The sequence below is a fragment of the Lissotriton vulgaris genome, chromosome 5 (genome assembly GCF_964263255.1).
Source record: "Lissotriton vulgaris chromosome 5, aLisVul1.2, whole genome shotgun sequence".
Classification (NCBI taxonomy): Eukaryota; Metazoa; Chordata; class Amphibia; order Caudata; family Salamandridae; genus Lissotriton; species Lissotriton vulgaris.
In genome coordinates this window covers 241,937,863-241,959,191 of record NC_141693.1, presented here as the reverse complement: position 1 = coordinate 241,959,191, position 21,329 = coordinate 241,937,863, and the positions used below count along the sequence as shown (strand labels likewise).

The following is a 21,329-nucleotide window of genomic DNA, read 5'->3' as shown; positions in this document are numbered from 1 at the left end:
GGAACTTTGAAGTCTGTGCCATATCCATCACTGCCATATGTCTTACTCTCTGACTCAGTCATCGCTTTTCTGATTTTGACTGAAGCCACGCCTGACCACACCATACACATTTTGCACAGACTGACAATGATTGATGTGGGTCATGAGTTGGTGCAGCCCTATCGAGAAGGCAATTGGTATGAGGGATTGCAAGAGGCTAGTGTTCTTATTACCTCCCCTGAAATTGGTCTTCTCTCACCTCCGCCCTAGCCACCGAGGAATCTCTTCATATGACATGGTCATGCATAAGGCAGCCGTAGTCCTTGACCTCCAGATCCCCACCTTGGAGGTCTAGATTAATGTGTTGATGGAAGTCCACCAGCTGAGGATGAGGCCTTTTTCCCATTTAATGAGGCACTAATCGATACCTTGTTGGGTTGTTTGGGACAAACCTTGCTCTGGCTCCCCGTCAACAGACCGATAGTTAGGCTCCATATGAACCTGCCCCAGATGAACCTTCATTCCTGGCTCAGCACCCATCACCTAAAAGTTTTGCGATGCAGGTGTGCACAAGCAGATCTAACTCCAACACTTTTCCGACTACTCCCTCCGATACGTAGTTCCAGAAGGGTGGAGACATTTGGCAAGCAAGTTTTCTCTTCCACCAGGTTGGCCCTAAATTCAGTAAATAGCATTCTGGGAGGCTTTTCCCACGCCCTTTGAGATGAGGTGGCTCAAGTCCTCCCTGAAGTCTGTGAAGATCTGACCTGTCCCTGCCCTGGCCATTCAAAGTGGTGTGGTGCAAGCAACCTGAAATTCACTGTGACTTGGATTCTACCAATTTCATCAGGCAAGCCATTGGTACCAGTGTTGCCATTAACCATCATGCATGTCTGAGATCAACCTGTTCTTGGCCGATATCCAGTACTCCGGACATCCCCTTTGACGGGACTCAGCTGAATAGAGACAAGTCTAATTCTGCTTTTGAGCAATTCAAAGAGAGAAGGGCTACTAAACGCTCTCTGGGCTTATCTTCTTTGCATCCCCAGCCGCCATAAGCTAATTGCTCCTAGAGCGGCTTTGGTAGAGATGTCCCACACCGCCAGCCATTCAGGCTCGGCAAAGAGACCAACAGTTTTGCGGTGGAGGCCATGGTGCCCACCGCTCCCACGACCAAGGCCAACTGGCTACCCAGTCCACTGCCCCCTCCCCTCCCAGATCCATACCTGCAAAACCCCTTTTACATGCCCTTAGTGGAACACAGTCAACTAGTGAGAGGCAGTATTCTAAGATTCTTCCTGGGTTTGTCCTGCAGATGGGTCCTGCAGTTCATTTGAAGAGAATATGCCTTCACCTTCCTCTCTTCGCCTCTGCTCCTTTCATTGTCCCCCAGGTACGAATGGAGGACTATGTCCCCGTTTTGCAGCAAGATTAACTCCAGATTTTGTGTCAGGAAGTGCATGCCCCTTTGGCCAAAGGGACTGTTGAGAGGGTGCCAGCGCCAGAAGTAAGACATGGTTGTTAGTCCCGCTATTTTCTGGTGCCTAAGGACGATGGAGGCCTTTTGTCCTATTTTAGCCCTGCAACCTCTCAATGCCTCCCTCTGGAAGAAGAAATTCAAAATGCTACCCATGCCCAGGTCTTGTCTACCCTTTCCCCCTGGATACTGGAAGGTGGCATTGGAACTGCATGACGCCTATTTTCATATACCTGTCCTGCCGGCCTCGCAGCGCTACCCGAGTTTTATGATCAGACAAGGGAACTTTCAGTTCTCTGTGCTCCCCATTGGTCTCACCAGCACTCCTCGGATGTTAGTGGTGATGGCAGAACATGGAGGTCAGTGGTGCCAGTCTTCCCTTTCCTCGTCGACTGGCTGTTGAAGGTCGGCTTCGCCAAGGCAGTCTTCAACCACCTCCAGACTACAGAGAACCTCCTGTCATCTTTGGGGTTCAAAATGAACGTTTCAAGTTCACACCTGACTCCTCCTCGGACATTCCTTTTCATTGGAGCCATTCTGGACATGGTCCAGTTTCATGCCTTTTCTCCAGAAAGGAGAGTTCAGGACCCAATCTTTCAGCCTTACACATGGCTTTCAGTGAGGTAGACTGACTGCTGGGACTGATAGCCTCTTGCATCCTGCTAGTCGAGCATGCCAGATGGCATATTTGGGCTCTGTAGAGGGATCTAAAGTCTCAGTGACCAGTTCATATTTTAGAGGAGACTGCAAAAGATCTGCAGTGGTGGATACTGGACCGTGATTGGGCCTGCTGCATACCCCTCTCCCTTCCTCATTCAGAGCTGATAGTGATTACCAATACATCTGGGTTGTAGTGGCCCTCTGGGAGGGATGGAGATCAGAGATCTCTGGTCTCCAGCACAGTCCTGTCTCCATATCAACCGTCTGGAGCTGAGGTCATCTGTATGGTGCTGAAAGCCTTTCTTCAATCCATCAAGGGGAGGCTAGTTCAGGTGCTCATGGACATCGCCACCATGTAGCCCTGCAACAAAATGGGTGGGCTGGGGTTATGTACCCTGTGACAGGAGGTCTTGTGCCTCTGGAAATGACTGTACCACCACCAAAGGAGTTCCTGTGGTGAGCCACCTGGCAGGAGCTTTACATTCCAGGGCAGACAAACTCCGCCATCAACACTTGGTGGATCACAAATGGCAATTGCACCCAGAGGTGGCACAAAGTCTCTTCCACGAATGGGGAGTACCTTGGCTCGATCTGTTTGCCACTGCGGAGAACACCAATGTCAGCACTGCTGCGTGTTGGAGTTTCCAAATTGTCGCTCACTTGAAGACACGCTTCGCCTCAAGTGGGACTTGGAACTCCTGTATGCCTTTCCACTGATACCATTCCTGTTCTGAGTTCTTAAGAGATCAGGACCTACTGAGCCCAAATCATCCTAGTGGCTCCGGATTGGGCATGGAGTGTATGGTATCCAGAACTCCTGGGCTTGAGTGTCTGTCAGGTTGCCACTATCTGAGGATTTGCTGTCACAGGTTCAGGAACGTATTCTACACCCAGACTTTTGCAATCTCCTCCTTCAAACTTTGAGATTGACTGGTGACAGCTGAGTGTTTTCAATCTTCCTTCCGAAATCTGCGATATTATTCCGGCAGCAAGGCATCCCTCACCAAAAACCGTTTATGCCTGCCATTGGAACTTAATTGTGGCTCAGTGCTTCTTTCAGAAAGCTGATCCATTTTCTGCTTCTGTCTGAGGTTCTGTTTGTGGTGCCTTTAGCTCGGGAAGGCCTTGTCCTGGGCACTATTAAAAGTTATTTTATTGCCATTTCAGCCCTTTTCCAGTTCCTGGATTAGCCCACTCTGTTTAAGTCTTCATTTGTGACATGTTTTCTTAAAAGGACTTACAGCATCTGTTCCCACCTACCCCTTTTGTAATGCTCCGATGGGACCTTAATTCGGTCTTAACGTATCTTATGTGTTCTCCATATGAATTCACGTACAGCTGCCCGATGAGACTTCTTACGCTTAAAGTCTTTTAAGGGGTGATTACATTGGCCAGGAGCTTGAGCAAGCTTCAGGTTCTTCAGACTAGTGTCTTCTTTCTGCTGAAGGTGGTGACCCCTTTCCATGTCAGCAAAAACCTCACACTGCCGACGTTTTGTGCGCAACCTCATCCTTCCAAGGAAGATGAGAGAGTACATAAATTGGACCCAAAAAGAGCTCTCTTCTTTTACATCGATTGCATCAAAGAACACCAGGTGGTCGATCATCTGTTCATTGAGCTTACTTGAGCAAAAGAAGGCATGGCGGTGAAAAAATGGACCATCTCTCAATGGATTGTACTCTGCATCAAAATCTGCTATGCACTAGCTAAGAAGCAGCACGCTATAGGCTTGCGGGGGCATTCCACCAAGTCCAAGGCCACTACTACTGCATCAGCACACAGCGTTCCTGTCCTGGACATCCGTATGCTGCTCCATGGGCGTCACTCCACACGTTCACAAGATACTACTGCCTGGAGAGATAGGTCCATTAATACGAGAACTTTGTCAGTTCGATCCGCCAGGACTTTTTGATTCAAGACAGTTCACAGACTAACCTCTGTGAAGGATCTCTTCTAATGTGAGGAATCTATGGTTAGAAGTCTCTATCAAAAGAACAAGTTACATATCTTTAGTAGCACTTTTTCCGGTATAGACTCTAACTGCAGGTTCTCTACGGACTTTCCCATAATGCGAACTGGGCTCTTCACGTAGGAGATGCCGTTAGACTGCACACTGGCCAAAAATCATTATGATGTGGCTCTGTGTTTTTGATGTGGAACTAGGCAATAAATAAACTTGTGTTAATGTGCTGGGGTGGCCCCTATATAGGCACCCCGCACTCCACTTCCAACATGGACAACATTGACGCAGCGCCACCGACACCATCTACCGGCATGTAGAGGTACTGCTCAAATTTTTCCGGATTCAGCCTGGTGCCTGAGGAATATTCTGAGGTGACGAATCAGCAGTTAGATACTGTCTACCAGAAAAGTCGTTACGAGAGGTGACTTGTTCGTCTGTCCATGTAAATGTTAATACCTGTATGCACATGTGGGTATATATGTATATGTACACTCTGACTCAGCCCAAAACTTTCAGAGTACATTTGACTCCCATACATGTTTTCCAGACTCCTCTCTATCTACACACTCATCCAACTAACAGGTGCAAATGTTAGCCGCTCTCACACCTTGCATCTTTCCTTTACTAATCCATTTCAATTAATGTATCCTTATTCAAAACAATAGTTTATGCATGAGCTCTAGACACCACAAACACATCTAATCCTACAAGGCAAAGGAAGCTCACCTTACTAATCTGATTTCTATTTACCTTTAACCTTTGATTCAGAAGTAGAATGCTACTCACTGCGGAGCACTTCAATGCCTCGTCATAAGCTTTATATTAATAGGTTACAATTACAATTTAGCAAGAGTTTACTTCGTTCATCGTGATGACCAAAATAGATGACTAACATGTGCACTCCATCCAACGATGTAAACTTCTATGGGAAAGTTTCCTGTCTCTTCTCCTGTGGCCTCCTCCTAAGGAAGTATGTATTTATTCCTCGAAGTAGGGTTTTCATTTGACAATTTCCCTGCATTTTGCATTGCAGTCTTGGGCAGCAACATCCAGCCTTTCAGATGTTCGAGTGTGGATGAAGTTGCTGTGGTGAGAACAGCGGGTGGCTGGATTTCATGCCAGCAGCCCAAAAGTTTCCACAGTGAATAAAATAAATGTACCTTTAGTTTAGTTTACTGCAATTCATTTAAATATTCAGTCGTTATTCTACCTTACAACCTTGGTGTAAGCCATTCTTTGGTTCCCTCATTGATAAGCCTTTTTATAGAATAGTAAATATATAACATCAAGGTCACTCGTGAGAGCTTAACACTGTAATGGAAAACAAATCTGAGTGGCAATTGGAAAGCAGTGATCTTGGAACCCGTCTGTTGACAGAATCAATAGCCTCCTGGTAAGTGTTGTGATTGTACTTCTGGCATGCCTGATTCCAAAAAAGCAATGCTTGCTCAGACTGAGTGCAGTGCCTTCTGGAGGAAAGGGGTGTGGAGCACATCTAGCTTTCTGAATCTAGCATTCAAAGCATTGTCTGTACCGGGCAGTTTTTCAAGTCTTCCTTGGACAGACTGTGGTGGCATATGGTGACATTTTGGATCGCTCAACGACATACTGCAGTATTCTGCTTTTATGTCTCTTCTTTCTGTGCCTTGTATTGCGCAATCTCCTTTTCTGAGGATGCTAGGTTGTGTTCTATTGTGAACTCTTCCCAGGGCACAAGTCGTAAAAAAACAAGTGGGGGGACGCTGTCACCGGAAGTGACGTCACAACAGGAAGTGATGTCACGAAAGGTGCCAAGCTCCTTGTCCTAGAGAGGCCAAGGAGTGAATTCCAGCTGTTTGGCAGTGGGGACGGCGTCCCCCCGGTAGAATAAGTGGGGGGACGCCGTCCACCTGCGTGGTACCCCGACTCGAGCCCCGACTCTTCCCCTTGAGAGTGAGTGTCATTATTGGAAAGCTTTTGTCAGTTGGCTTGGACCGTTGGTGGCTGAGGTCCCTTGCATGAGATGTACAATAAACTTATGCTGTTTCATCAACTACTTTTGGTCCCCTGCCTGCTATTTATCCTAAGGAGAACACCTAATTTTGGCGATGAGGATGGGTAGAGTTCCACAATAGAACACAACCTAGCAACCTCAGAAAAGGAGATTGCGCAATACAAGGCACAGAAAGGAGAGACGTGAAAGCAGAATACCACACATACTGTGTGCATGTTTTTTTTAAAGCATGAAAACAGTTTATATCCTTGATGCATCTGTTTGCTCAGATAGTGAAGTACGGGAAATTTTCCTAAATAAGTAAAATAACTTTTGGATGGAAAGGATCGTTTTTGAGATTGAAGGACCGTATTTAGTGGTTTTCATGATAACTGGTTTCAGCCCTGAAGAAACAGAGGGGGTGTTTCCGGGAAACATATCGGCTGCTAATGCGAAGAGCCAATAAATAAGAATAACCAATCCGTTAAATAGATAAGACTTTTTTTCATGTTAACTGACACATAGATTACACAGCCAAAGCAATGGGAATAATACTGTAGGAAAGTAGGATCTGCTTCTTAGGGTTACCCCGACTTTTTGCTTGATGTTACACTGTTTCTGACTAGTTTGACTGGGATCTGATAATCAGGACCCCCAGCCTTTCTGCTTTCTTCTTAAAATGTTATGCATGTACTTAGGTACACTCCAGATTGGATACTGGGGTATTTATTTATTTATTTATTTTTAAATTTTCTAGAGCGCGCAAATACCTTCCGGTGTCTCGGCGCAAGTGTGTACAGATTACATGGTTGTGAGAAGATGTTACTGGTTAAAAAGCCACGTTTTAAGATGTTTTCGAAAGGAAAACAGCGAAGTATGTTCCTTGATTTGAGAAGGGATCTGGTTCCACAGTTTGGATGCAGCCACTACAAATCGTCTGTCTCCCCAAGTTACCTTTTTTGTTGGGGGAATTTGGAGCTGTTGAGCTGTGGATGAGCGCAGAGTTCGACTGGGTTTGTAAATTTTGAAGGCGTTTTTGAAGAAGTCAGGACCGTTATTGTTCAAGGCCTTGTAGGTTATACACATGGCCTTGAACTTTATCCTGCTTCTTATGGGTAGCCAGTGAAGCTCTCTAATTATAGGGGAGATAGAGGCGTACCCTTGTCAGTCCCTAGTATAAGGTACGCATGTTTTAGAAAAATGGAGATGCACTGAAACTAAGATAAATAAACCAAAGTGTTTCTTCTTCTGTTGACTTTTATTTCATAGATGATAAAGATACGACGACAGCCAACGTTTTTCATTCCTGTGTAAACAATTAACGGAACTTCTTCAGGGCTGTAACAAAACATAAAGATATAAACAAACAAATGTCTTTAGATGACGGACAAAACCCATATTACAAAACGTACATAATTTTTAAGACAAGATATACACACATTAATATACACATAAATATATTTACAAATATATGTACAAATAATATTTTTTAAAGAAAGGTATTTAGATATTAAAAAAAAAAGCAGTCCTATAAAAAAAGGAGATATACTTTTTATCTAAACATTTATATATATGAAAAACTTTCACAAAACCCACAATTAAGAGAGGCAGTAAAAGAAATACATTCTAAGCATCTTGTTTTAAAAGTTGACTGTTCTATTTTCAACTTGATGCCTAAACATTAAAGATCACAAAGGAGAGCAACTTATGAACAGTGGGAGAAAGATCTAACTATCTTGTGTTCGGAGTAGACTATTTTTAAACTATTTTTAAGCTGTTTTCAAAGCTGTTTTTTAAAATATGGTACAAATGTATCCAGGGCATAGGTACCCCAGAGGCCTCCCATGGACTGAAGCATGTATTACGCCACCCGTTAGAGGCAATGAAAAATGGAACTACAGGCCTGCCCATTGCAACCTGTGTAAGCAGGTGCTTTCACCACTTACTTTAGATATAGGTTTACTATATCTTTAGGTCACTACACTTAAAACTTTAAAGCACGTAGAGGTGCTTTATATGCACGCATAAAATGCTATCTTGATAACTGTTGCAACAAAACATGTCTTGTTTAGTATCAAACACCTTGGAATCATACCTCCACACCGGTAACCGGTGTGGGAGGTATGATTCCACTCTTCTGAAGCGACCTTCGTAGGGTCACTGGTCTTCCCGGTACCAGCCTTCTCGACTCAGGCAGCAGAAAAGGGTTGCTGCTGACCACAGACCCATTTCTACTCTCCTGCTGCTGAGCCAAGATCGAGCAGGGGAATGCAGGACAATAGGCATCCTGTCACAGGGAGGTGTGACCACCTCCCAGACCGGATTTAGTGTATTGGGGATGGCTGGGTGCACTTCCAAAGTGCCTGAAAGTCTGCATCTGGGGCACACTTGGAGTCCTGGTGCATAGTCCAGTTCAAACCAGTTCTGGGAGCTGTTGGCTCCTGCTCTGGCGCGAAACTGGACGAATGACATGGGAGTATCCTCCCCACTGTCCTGACCCTCCCCTGGGAGGGTTCCCTGGACCTGTCCAACCCATTCCCGTGGGTATGTAAGGGCTTACCTGGCTGTAGGACCCTAGATTTGATGTGGACAAGATTCTGATCAAGAAACCTTTGACCGTCTGGACACTATCGACTTCGACTAGGCCCGACTTCGTCTCCCTCTCCGTCCAAAGCATTGACTGTGCCCTTGAACCATACAGGCTCCGTGCAGGACTTGTGGAGCATCAAGGACAACTGAAGTGTCTCCCTTGGGGTGAAGGAGTCAGTCCCCTGCATTTGCAGGCACCGCAATGCATCTGACAGGCCTTCTGATCCTGAGCTCCTGCGGACTCCGAAGGCTCCAGCAACACAGGAGGTGGGTTCCTGCATTACTGCGTTTCTTGAGGTCGAGCTACCCTCTCACCGAGTTTGAAGCCAGTATCCCTCGTGGGGACTGCTTTACCCAAAGCCCTGTGCACCTCGTTCATTTGCAAGTGCATATGCTTGTTAGCATACCCCAACCAAGTGCATTTGGCGATCGATAGCCCCAACCTCTGGGCAAATTTCGTACAAAGGACCTCGGCCTCCTCGCACTCTGTGCCCTGCTAGCTGTTGTTTTGTGAAACTGCTAGAGGTCCCCTTGCGACTCCTGTGCCTTTGGCCTATGGGTCCATTTGAGGGACAACACTGATTTTCTTGGGCTCCCTTGGTTGTTCCAGGCCTGCCCTGACTCCCTTTGCTGTGGTGAGTCTCTTGGTCCTTGCTGGGCCAAATTTTGACCTTCCTCGAAGGTTACCCCTGCCAAGGCTTGTTAGGGATCCCGCCGGACACCGACCCCTCCGCACTCCGACCCCTCCGCACTAGACATCCTTCATGTGACAGCTCGTATCCGGCTCCTGGTCGTCCTCAATGTCTTCTGGTCCCCGTGGCTGCAGAGTCAAGGTCTCCCTCTTCACAGCTGAAGCACCCGGCATCGGTGGGCATTCGTCTACCAAGCCCCTGGTCACTACTGAGTGACCCAGACTGTCCCCTCTACTTTCAGGTTCCTTCTTTCAAGAATCCACCTGTGGGTTCCACCGGACACTTTTCTTCTTTGCAATAGTGGCATTTCTTTGAAGACTCCCATTGAGAACGACAGCAGTTCCCGATGCCATTTCGACCCTATGCACCTGGCTTCCCTGGGATAGGTAACTCTGGTACTTCGGTATCCATGAGTGGGGTGGCTGTCCAACCTTCTATGTCCTAAAGGGTTTCTTTGTAATCCGCTGATATAAATATAGAGAAACCTACTTGTTCATTTGGTTGATGAGTGATTACAAATATAAAATCTTGATGCGTGGTTAAGTTAAAACAATCCAATAAAGCAAATAAACGCCTTTGAGAATCACTTAATACCGGGCACATAGTAAGTACATGGAAACGGTTTTGCAGGCACATAGCACATAAATTACAATTAGAAAAAATAACTGGAGCTCCACTTCTTCTTGCCTCTAAAGAGTTAAGGGGAAGATACCCTAGCCGAAGAAACAAAATAAAGTGTTACGCATTATGTGATATTTGATAAAAGGTACATGTTTCTTTCCCCAAAACGAATGTGTGCTACCAGGCATGTATTGTCTTTTGATCATCTTTAAGCTTTGAAGAAAAGTCCCACTTTGCTCTGTCTTTGTCAGTCTCTTAAATATGTAAATGTTAGAGTTTAGTTTTTGTATAGCTCCAGCACAATGATTTGAATTGCATCGTAGCACGAAGAAGAAATGCATTTACAGTAATAGGGCACAGAACAGCCACACTTCGTACTTAACCCCTTCCATGCTCATGACGGAACTGTTACGTCATGAGCGTCGGTTGAGCTGTGCTCATGACGGAACCGTTCCGTCATGAGCTGATAGGCTCATTAGAACCTTCAGCACAGCGCGAAAATTCGCGCCGCGCTGAAGGGGTTTAACAGTTCACTTTACTATTTATAATGCTCACTGTGCTATACAGTGTAAATATCGATTCAAGGCTAAAACAAGTAGGACTCAAAGTCCTTGAACAAAGCTAAACGTAGTAAACCAGACATTTTCCATACCAATACTATTCCTAATTGAAAAATATTTTTTAAAGTAAATCTTATATAGTTAGTAACATGGTTGAATTTCTGCTTCTAACATCCAGATAAACTGTCATTGTGTGTTTTCCACTTGCAACTAATAGCTTTCACCTTAATTAATACTCAATGTTCAGCCAGCTATATATCAGACCTTCCAAAGATAAATGCGCAAACTTTCGAACGCCAATAATAGTTTGAATGGACCAATTCTGAGCAGGTTGCAATCTTATAAGACATTCTTTGGATGCATTTAAGAAAATGTGCATGCAAGATAGAATTAAAGCGGAGTGGTTTCGTCCTGTTTCCATATCCTTAGGATATTAAGGAAAATTAAATGCTTTCTTCCAGCTGCTGGATTCAGGACAGCAGTCTCTGCCCTCATTTTGTCGCGTTTAGACTACTGCAATAGCCTGTACCTAAATCTGAAAAAAAAACATGGGTATAGACTGCAGCTGATTCAAAACGCAGCAGCGAGACTGCTGATGGGGATCCCCAGATACGCCTCAGTACGAGAGGGTCTCGGGCAACTCCACTGGCTGCCTGTAATAGGACGTGCGCAGTTTAAAGCTCTGTGCACTGTCTTTAAGGCTTTGATGGGCTTTTGCCCAGAGTTTTTGAGCAGGTGTTTTAAGTGGTACATGCCCGGAAGAGCGCCTCCCTCGGCCGAATGCTGATTAGTTGCGGTTCCACGGATAAAAAACGCCAGGTGGGGAGGAAACAGCTTCTCCTTCTGTGCAGCAAAAGCCTGGAACAGCCTGCCGGTGCATCTTAGGAATGCCTTGGAGCTATTTTCCTTTAGAAAGGGGCTTAAGACCTGGTTATTTAAGGAGTAGATCCCGTTCTTTTTCTCAGGAGTCAGCAGGTAGCGCTAGGATGCCCTTGGGCATAAGCGCACTTTATAAGCTCCTAAATAAATAAATAAAGTAATCCTGTATTGCTGTATTGTTTTATAGGCTAAACAAAGAGCAAACGTTTGGCAGGACCTTGATTCAGCTAAGTGGTGACATATTTGTTGGCATAGACACAAGTTACCCACCAACCATAAATTCAAATTTCAGTAAACAAATGACAGTAACTCAGAGATTGGCCTTTAGAAACTCTATAATCACTTACAAATCATGAGGCCCTCTGATAGATCTTTTAAGAGCTAATAGGGGCTCAGATAATTAGAGACGAAAGTCATCCTTTCATGAGGACCTGTAATGAAGAAATGCCTATCTAACAATAATAATAACCATATCTTATCAATAATATCATCAATTAGGAAAGACAAACTCAGAATAGTTTTCAAGGTACTTTTATCTAATCTTCAAGATGAATGGTCCATACACAAAAACACATTAGAATCTTTAATACTTGGTTATTCAGTTGACTACAGGTAAAATCACAATAGAGTCACAGTTTAAGCAAAATACATCATAAATCAAATAACTGGCATGAGGGGAGAGAGAAAGAAAAAGGAAGAATACACATTACAATTTCAGTATGCAATTCAGGAATCATATGAACCAAAGTTCAGTTGTCGATTATCAGGACCGAGACGCAAAATGAACTGAAGCACAGTGTGCGATAGTCTGAATAGTTAACTCTTCAGCTGAAAGGTTTAGCTTGCTCAACTTCGCCAACTGATGAAGTGCAGGGGAAATCAGATGAGTTCAGTTCAGAATAATCAGAATTTGGACCAACAGCATATCACCCCCAAGATTTGCAAGGAAAAATAGCCGCACACCTGCTTTTGCCACAAAGTTATAATACCTCGAAATGTTAACTGTTCCAGCCCACAAAGTAACTTCTGCACAATTTTACATGTTTTCTATTGGTTGAGATCCATGGTGTGATCGTGGAATGATCATTCTTCAGCCCAAATCCGGAGCCCACACGTAATATCTTTGTTCTCTGTCTACATTTTTCTAAGAATGTACAGTATCATTTAACTTCTGGACTAGGAAGCACACTTGCAACTTAACATGTCTATGCACTTGTTTCCGAGTTAGCTTGCAACAAGATTGACACAGTTCTTTCATAGAGAAAGGATATTCAAATTGTAGGAAATAAACTTTAGTGATAATGCTCGTAGCTAGAGCAATCAAGTCAACATTTTAGTTTGTTTGAAAGAAATAATGAAGGACAAAATACATTTCTCTGAGACCTACAATATAGAGTCATAATACACTTTGAGGCCTACATGGGAAACCACAAAATCACCATTTTCTAAAAGAAACGTACTAACGTTAAAGCATTTGAAAAAATATAAACGCATACGAAAGTAATATAAAAACACTTTTCCATTACATTCATAATCACAGTCTAATAAATTTAGTTAAAAAACAAACAGCTTCTCTTTGCAGTTTCAGATTTACGTGTTGAGAAAACATAGCAGGAAACATTTCATAAGAGCAATCCTTTCAAATCATATTTTGCTAAAAAAAACAGTCTGCATTATTACTTTCTACATTATTTTGATAGCACATTAGACGTTTTTCTCTCTGTCGTAAATGTCTTTTTCACCAGTTTGCAACCCTTCTGCATGCTTTTATGATGCAATTTTAACCTCATGTATTTCACAAGACACAATATAAGTCATGCTTCTTAAGTACGTATTCGTAATTTTCACTCAATAAGCAAGATTTGACCAAGCAAAATCATTCTTAAATAACCATGCTCCATCAACTTTGAGCATAATGTTCCACCTTAACATTGACAGTGACTTGTTCAGATGTTAGATCATTTTGAAGCATCATTGCAAGATTTCGCCTGTTGAGGAATAGCATCATTAGCCAGGACAAGCACTCTTACTTGTGGCCCTGAAGGTTAGGCAGTTTGCTCGAATCCAGTACATGTATTATTCTTGTGCAAACTGCTATACCGACTATCATTGGAATCCCCATGGAGGACATGTAGAATTTGAGTATCATCTCTATACTTTTTTTTATAATTAAAGGCCCTCCCAAGAAACGAAAAATAAATCACACCAAAAAACAGTTAAACATGTCTGTAATTGTTAAATATCTTTAAGAGAATTCCATGTCTGACTGACAGTCACGTGTAATGTGCTGCTGCCTGTATAGCATGCCATAATTCTGATTTCATTCTCGTAGTGGTGCGCACAAACTAGAGGGTGTGTGTCATTGAAGTTGTGCATGCCCATACATTTTACTTGTAAGTTGATTGTGTGTGAAGCACATTTCATAAAGGGCTGAAGGGAATGAAGATTATCCAAGAGGAAGATTTGATTTAATTTAACATAGTAGCAATGCAGTGCACCACCCATTAATCCAACTTAAACTGTGACTGTGGGGAGCATGGAGATGTGACTCTTGCCTTATATGAGACAGCACACTGCTCACAGACCTCTGTGACTTAGAATGAATAACCTTCTCCATTTTACCCTTTCACTTATAGTGTCCCACTCCTTGTGTCCTTCGCAGTATCAACATCCCTCTTCCCACATACTCTTGCTAATGCATGCAGAAACGCACTGCTTCCCCAAACAAACTGCATCACTATGCAGTGGGCTATAGCTTTTCTTAGACTGAAAGCTAGATGATTCTTTCTTCTTTGCATTTGGTTGCCTTATCTCCAATGGAATCTGTTGCGTGGACACAGTGGCTAATAGGACGTATGTAACTCATGATGCACAGTTGACTGTATCTTAAGTTCCTGGTGGAGATCTGTCTTGCGCCAAATTTCTGAAGCTAGGTTTGGCTTTATTTTAGGGTAAATGCCACTGTCTCTTTGGACAGAAGAAATGGCTGCTACGGTGTTTTTTTTCTTTTTGCAGCATGTGAATTCTCCCAGATACTTGACCTCATTTCCAACGTTTGCTGAAAATTCTCATGTAGTAGACTCGAAGTTTGTGGCTCAAAGGTTGATAAGGTTTGATGTAGTCATTTGGATTTCTTGATTCTTGTACTGTTCAGTAAGAATTGTGATTACCCCCGTGTCATGGGAGTCTGTGATGATAGTTGAGTGCATCTTTCAGTTTGGATAGAAGACGTAAGTGGATCTTTTTTATGCTTGTCAGCAGACTTTGAAGGTGGGTATATTTTATATGATTTTTTCGCACTTCTACTCAAGTGCGTTGTAAAGAATTGATGGGACTGGGAGCAACATATTGGGTAGTCTCTACTTCATCTGTATGGGATCATTTTATTCGAAAAGCTACCTCTATGATAAAATAGTTTATCTTTTATATTTTAACATATTTATTATTAACATATTTATTACGTTTTCATTAAATACAGATGAATTGAATTGAAAATATTTTGGCTTATTAGCAGCAAGTTCTCTAGTCCCCTTTTCCAAGGTCTTAGCTTCTTGCGATGGATACATTGGTAAGAGTCTAGAGATGTATGGCTGTAATTTCAGGCTTTTTAGAGAGGTAAATCTATAAATTTTGCATAAGGAACTGTGGTTAGAAGGATTTAATTTAGGAAGAGATTTCAAGCTAGGTTTGGAAAAAAACAGAACATAGTTTTGGTAGGATTAAGTTTGAGTGAATGAGCTTGTCACTTCTCTCATTTTACATTGGATTAGACATTCACGTAGAGATGAAGTTATCTGGAAACACTCATTGTATTAATCAATAGCCACAGTGCACACTACAGGGTATAAGAGAACCCAGTGAGCTGCAAGAATCTAGTTTCCTACATTCTGACATAGATGAGAGAAGGAAGACAATTTCAGTACTTTCTCTGCGAAGCCCATCTGTGCTCTCAAGATCGCAAGTAGTGTATCATCAAAAATCATATCAAGTTTCTGATCTTGCAAGCATAACCAGAAGACAAAGTTTACATTATCCATAAAATAAAGTATGTCATCCAAAACACCAATGCCTGCAATCAGTGATATTTACTCAAGGAGCATTTTGTTTGATTATTGTTTAGGTTGTCTATGCCTTTTCAGAAAAGGACTCAAATCTCTGTCCTGCATTTCAGACTGAAACCAGATAAAAAGTGTGAAGTGAAATGTATTTGGGATGAAACTGCCTTTTCAGTCCGTTTTCTAAAGAAGGGAAATATTGAGACATGGTACTGATTTTCATCAGTGATTTGGTACTAGTTTTATAGGTGAACTTAACAGCCTTCTTATACTGAGGTCAGGTTCTGGTGACTGGAGAGACAGTTATGCCCTAGACTGTCGATCCAAAGAGTTGCCTCCCTAACCTCTTTTGGGACTACTGCTTATCAGTATATCAGACTGGACAGGGGGGGGGTCCTCCAGTGGTATGGCTACAGCAGTGACCCTGAGGCAGTGGAAATGGTACCATGTCTGTAGTCGGGGAAATGACCTTATAGTACAATGGGAATCCATGTGATCCAGAATGCACTGCTGTTGCTTATCTGTATTGCTAGGGGCAACTTCAGAGAAATGTTTCAGTCCCTTTGATGAATGTGGAGACAAGTATATGAGAGTGGATTCAGTCTGAGGAATCCTGCAGGCATAGTTTCACTGGCTGTGAAGTTCGATCACTCAAAATAGGAGTGGAGAACGGTACAAAGTGGGGAGGAAAAGACTTAAGGAAACTCTTAAAATGCAGGATTGGAACGAAGGCAGTGAAAATTCTAAATACGTAAGCCGACAAAGCAGCAACAGGTCTGGATTACAGGAACGGTTTTAATAGGCTATATCTTGCACTGAGTAGGTTGCTGAGGCCTTTTTAGGTCGGGCCTAGAGACAGTGCACATGCACTGCTCGCTCTGCGAGACTGCTGTAGTACAGTATGGGAGAGAAGCCGCGCCCCCTCTCCTCATATTTTTCATTGACTTGTGTTATTGTCTTTCGTAAATGCTGCCTTTGGATTCGTTAATAGGCTTGTTAGTCCCTCCTTAGTACAGCCTTGTCCTCATTTGTACCCTCCCTTAGCAACTGGTCCTTTCACTTCGTTGTTACACGGGACCTGCTATATAGTCTGTATGCACTACTTACTTTACTGAGTTTCTCTTACTGCAGGCCGGACATGCTCTGCTTCAGCTGAAACCGCTTGTGTTTTTTAACCAGCACGGCCGCCTGCTTTCAAACACTTTCACCCAGCATGATCACATGTCTGTTTCAACCCCCCAATTAAAATGGATTTAGAAATGATTAGCAAATGAAGTCCTGTGAATTCCAGGTAGCACAAAAATACTGTGTTAATGGGCTGAAGCGGACAACGGCTCATCTGTGTTACATGTCATCTTTACTAAAGCCACCTGACGGGTTGTTTTCAAAAGCCTGTTTTATTAACACCACCACCACTAGTACCACCACCACCACTAATACCAACACCACCACCGCCAATACCACCACCTCCACCAATATTACCACTGCCAATGCCACCACCACCAATACCACCACCACCACCAATAGCTCCACCACCAATAGCACTACCATCAATCCTACCACCACCAATACCAACACCACCACCAATAGCACCAATATCACCACCACCAATCCAATACCACCGATACCAATGCCACCATCAATACCACCACCATTACTACCACCACCATTCCAATACCACCACCCATACTACCACCACCAATCCAATACCCCCAATACCAATGCCACCATCAATACCACCACTACCAATACCCCCACTACCAATACTACCACCACCAATACCACCAGTACGAATACCACCACCACCAATACCACCACCATTACCAAATACCAATACCACCACCACCACCAGTACATCCCCAATACCGCCCACAACCAATACCGCCACCACCACCAATACCAATACCACCACCGCCACAGCGCCTCAGCGCCTCTAGCTTACTAGTAATAGCAGGGGCACTGTACGAGGCCAAAGCTGCAGCCGAGACCATCACTCCCTCCCTCCATGCCTGCAATAAAGCACAGCTTGCTCTGCACCAGGAGGTGAAGCCAGGGCCCTACTAAAGCTTGAATGTTTTTTATTAGGCCAAAGATAGCAATGACATTACGCAATGCCACACTGCGCACTCAAATTACGTACGGAGAGGGCAGGAAATAGCCCCCACCCCTCCCGCTCTCCCTCCTGAGCCACAACAGTGTTATCACAGAGCAAAAGGTGTTGAAGCGCTTTGTTAGTGTTTATAGCTTGAGTCATATGTAACTCTCACTTCACACTTTGTGTCTGTGTAATTTACAACACTTACACATCTTTTTTACTGCACTATTTATTACTACTTTGAAGACTTCGCAGGCCGGTCTCTTCCTCTGATATTTACAATCTAATAAGCGGTCGAGAAGGCCCTTTATTGCAATACGATAGGTCTATTTTTTGGGGGTGGGCTGACTTGGGTGTTAGTTCGAAGGGGTAGAGTCCTATTAAAGTGATACATTTTCCACTATACATCGTAAAGGGGTATTTAACCTCATTCCTAAGTTTCTTTAGAGTAACACCCTCTACTGCAAGCAACAAAACATTTGGCCCTTATAATTTAACTGTCTTCAGCTTATAGTATTCATCCATGTCGCATGTCTGTTTGTGCTCTTGTGTGACCATCACTTTGGTTTAAAAAATACTGCCACGACACCAAAGATGTTATTGGTTTTAAGGATCTAGTACCCTATCAATGACGTCAGTGAATGCTACTAGGCGAAGGATGATGCTTGAGGGTAGGTACCTTTTCATTTCTCATGTTGTGGTGTACTAGAGTCCGTGCCTTGCTCAGATTTGGTAAATATGTTTTACTAAAAGCCACACCATTTCCAAGTACTCACCATAGAAGTGAGTGTGGAGATAGTCATGTCTTCTCTCAATTTCGGCTCTCCATCATTTTGCATTGTTTAAGACTAGTGGGGCTCACATTTTTCAGAAGGTGGATGTCTCTCGAGATAATGATTTGTGGAGAGCGTTTATAAAATGGATTCAATGCCTGAAGCACTACAAACTGGAATTCAAACAGTGATGGTTTAACATTTTTCTTCAGATTGCAGTTCCTCGAGGACGGGATGGTTATGGCTTCACGATATGTTGTGATTCCCCAGTTCGTGTCCAAGCTGTTGATCCAGGTAATACAGTTACTTCTTTAGTATCTTTTTTTTCTTTCTTTTCAGCAGCCCTGTAAGTGGTATTTCCTACCTGGAAAATCGGCGGTAGTTGAACATTACACACTACTGCAATAGTTTTTTTCCCCTTTTCACATGGGGTTGTTTCGTATAGTGTATTTTTAATATAAAACAAACTGTTGTCCATTGTTTCTTACCAGTGTTTTATCAATATCTTATAAGTTCTTGGTATTAATCTAACTTCTTTTTTTTATTTCAAAGTATTTTATAAATTTTTATAAGCAGGTACATTAGCATTTCTGTTACAAGGTTAGCCAAACGTAGTTTATAGAGCAGTGTTTACAGGTACTTTGAAATATATGTTTAGCTAACCACCCTCTAACTTGACTTGCTGGAAAATTAGGCAAATGATGATAGAAAGAAAGAAACAGGAAACATGCCTATTAATTTAACTTCTAATTGATGTTTACGTTCCATTATGAACCCACAGAATCTACAGACCTTTTATCTGTCAGTTATTCTTTTTCAACTTATATGTGTTAAGATGCAGGGACGCTACCAACTATAGCTTGGTATATTGATGGCCCAGGCCAGCCCAGCCAAACATGCAAGGGAGCTGCTGAATCACAAATCCAGGGAAGCTCCACTTTCCTTGATCTTGTCCTGGACTGAGAGAGACCTTAAGCTCCTCTTGTTAACTCCACAGTGCTGAGTCCAACAGGCAGACCATCAGGTGCATGTTGAATGTGGTGTGCAACATACAGGGCTTTGACACGATGGTGTAATTAAAAGTTTTTCACCCATCTGAGTAATATTAGATGTGCACAGAACTCACTATTATTTTTTTTACTACTTTATATGCTGCCGGGGGACAATCCGGGTATACTCAAACGGATTATTCCTTTATGTCATTTATAGATTATTTGGTCATGTTGTGGGCTTTACAAATGAGTCTGGTGAGTCAAGGTCGACACTCCTGGATTGTAGTACCATGCTAGTGAAACTTTGGCATACTTTCTGAATGGAGAGGATGCGGCGCAGCAAAGTGGGCTTAGATGAATTTCACCCTTGTCTGTGCAGTTGCTGGGGTTACAAACCTTATGTTGCGCTAACTCAAAGTGAGAATCCATAGATGTGGTGTATGGGCTAAAGATATTTTGGCGCTATCACCGAGATTTCCTGTCATGGCTACTGTTGATTTACTGAGGCCCCAGCTAGTAAAGGTAGACATCGGTTCCCATAATGAAGATCAAAGAACAGATTAGTAGTACAAGCTAAGACGAAGGTGATAGCCCATTAGTAGGAAGGTGGAAATTGATTTTTTTTGTTGACCAGGAGTAATTTCCCATATACCAATGTATAAGGAAGATTCTCCACACGATCTTCAGGAATGCACTTTATTAATGTAATACTGGTACACCCACACCGAATACTTCCACCTCTGATCAGCTCTATTCTCCATCTTACTGCACTGCTAATTACGTAGCAGCCCATGACATCAGCCAGCCCCGTTACATAGATAACATTCCTTCCCTCAACTAACTTCACAACACATCTTCCATTTTTTTTTCAATAACGAAAACAACAAATGTCAAAAATATCCAGCACAATTCATATTGTATGTATAATTTCATTATTTTCCTATATAATCATTCACAGGCGAAGACGCCCCACTATTATTTGGTGTATGAACCTCTTCTCTGTACATGGAACTTCCCCCTCCTCAATTAACAAATCAAAATGTTTCTTTCCTTCCTCACCAACTGACACACTCCACTTGTTACTTATGGATAAGGAACTCCTGTCGTACATTTCTGTTGCTCAATAAAGTAGAATTACAAAGTATTTTTTCCACTTTATGAGGTCTTTAACATCTATTCTGCCACGTCTCAAAACTCCAATTATTTTTACACTCCCCATATCTCCCACCTGCAAATTGACAGGTGGACAGCCATGCTCGACATCATAATATTTCTTGTATATATACTTTGCCTCGTTAATTCTTCCTTTTACAACCTCCGGATCCCATGCCGCTCTTTTGGCTCAATTCCCAATACCCCTTTAGGTCGTTCCGTTCATTGTTTACCTGCCAGCCATCTAAATTTCTGGCCTTTACATCGGTTAAGAGGAAATCTTCTTTGTAAGCTTTACACCATTCCTCAGACATAATCCTATCCACCCCTTCCCCTTCACTAGCCACACTATACTGTTCAATGTCATCTCCTGGCGCATTTGTCACAGGAAGTGGTAATCTGCTTAAGGAATCTGCGATTTTGTTCCGTAAACCAGGCATAGACTGTATATACACTATACATGTTTTACAAACAATGTCACCAACCAGGGTGATGCAGCATACAACCCCTTGTGGACATTACTTTAGTAAGTGGCTTATGGTCGCTCCACAGCACCACATGACTTCTCCAAATAGCCTAATTATAAGCCGGAATAAGGCCAGCCTAAACCCGTGGGGTTTGTTTCATGAAATATAGCCGGTTTGGTCGACAAATGCATAACCAAGGCCTGGGAAACGTTTGCCATCAGGTTAAATATAGTTTGCCTTCAAAAGAACTGGTCCGCTAAGGATATTGCAACAGATGGCTTTGCAACAATTTGTACAGCGACCACTGCATCTAGCAGGGTAAGAGCTAAGGGGGGCTTGGTAGCTCTGATCTCCACAGTGACTTAATTGTAGCTCATTGAAATCTATCTGGCCTCACCTTTTT

At 43.0% G+C, this 21,329-nt stretch overlaps 1 protein-coding gene across 2 annotated transcripts in view; it reads left to right on the top strand.

Annotated features, from left to right (window-relative positions):
* RGS3 (regulator of G protein signaling 3) overlaps nt 1–21,329 on the top strand; it is a 688,935-nt gene that overhangs the window by 150,118 nt on the left and 517,488 nt on the right. For both annotated transcript variants that reach the window (XM_086921262.1, XM_086921263.1), the window contains one exon: nt 18,528–18,609. In XM_086921262.1, the coding sequence (XP_086777388.1) occupies nt 18,528–18,609 (82 nt within the window). The remainder of the gene's footprint in view (nt 1–18,527; nt 18,610–21,329) is intronic.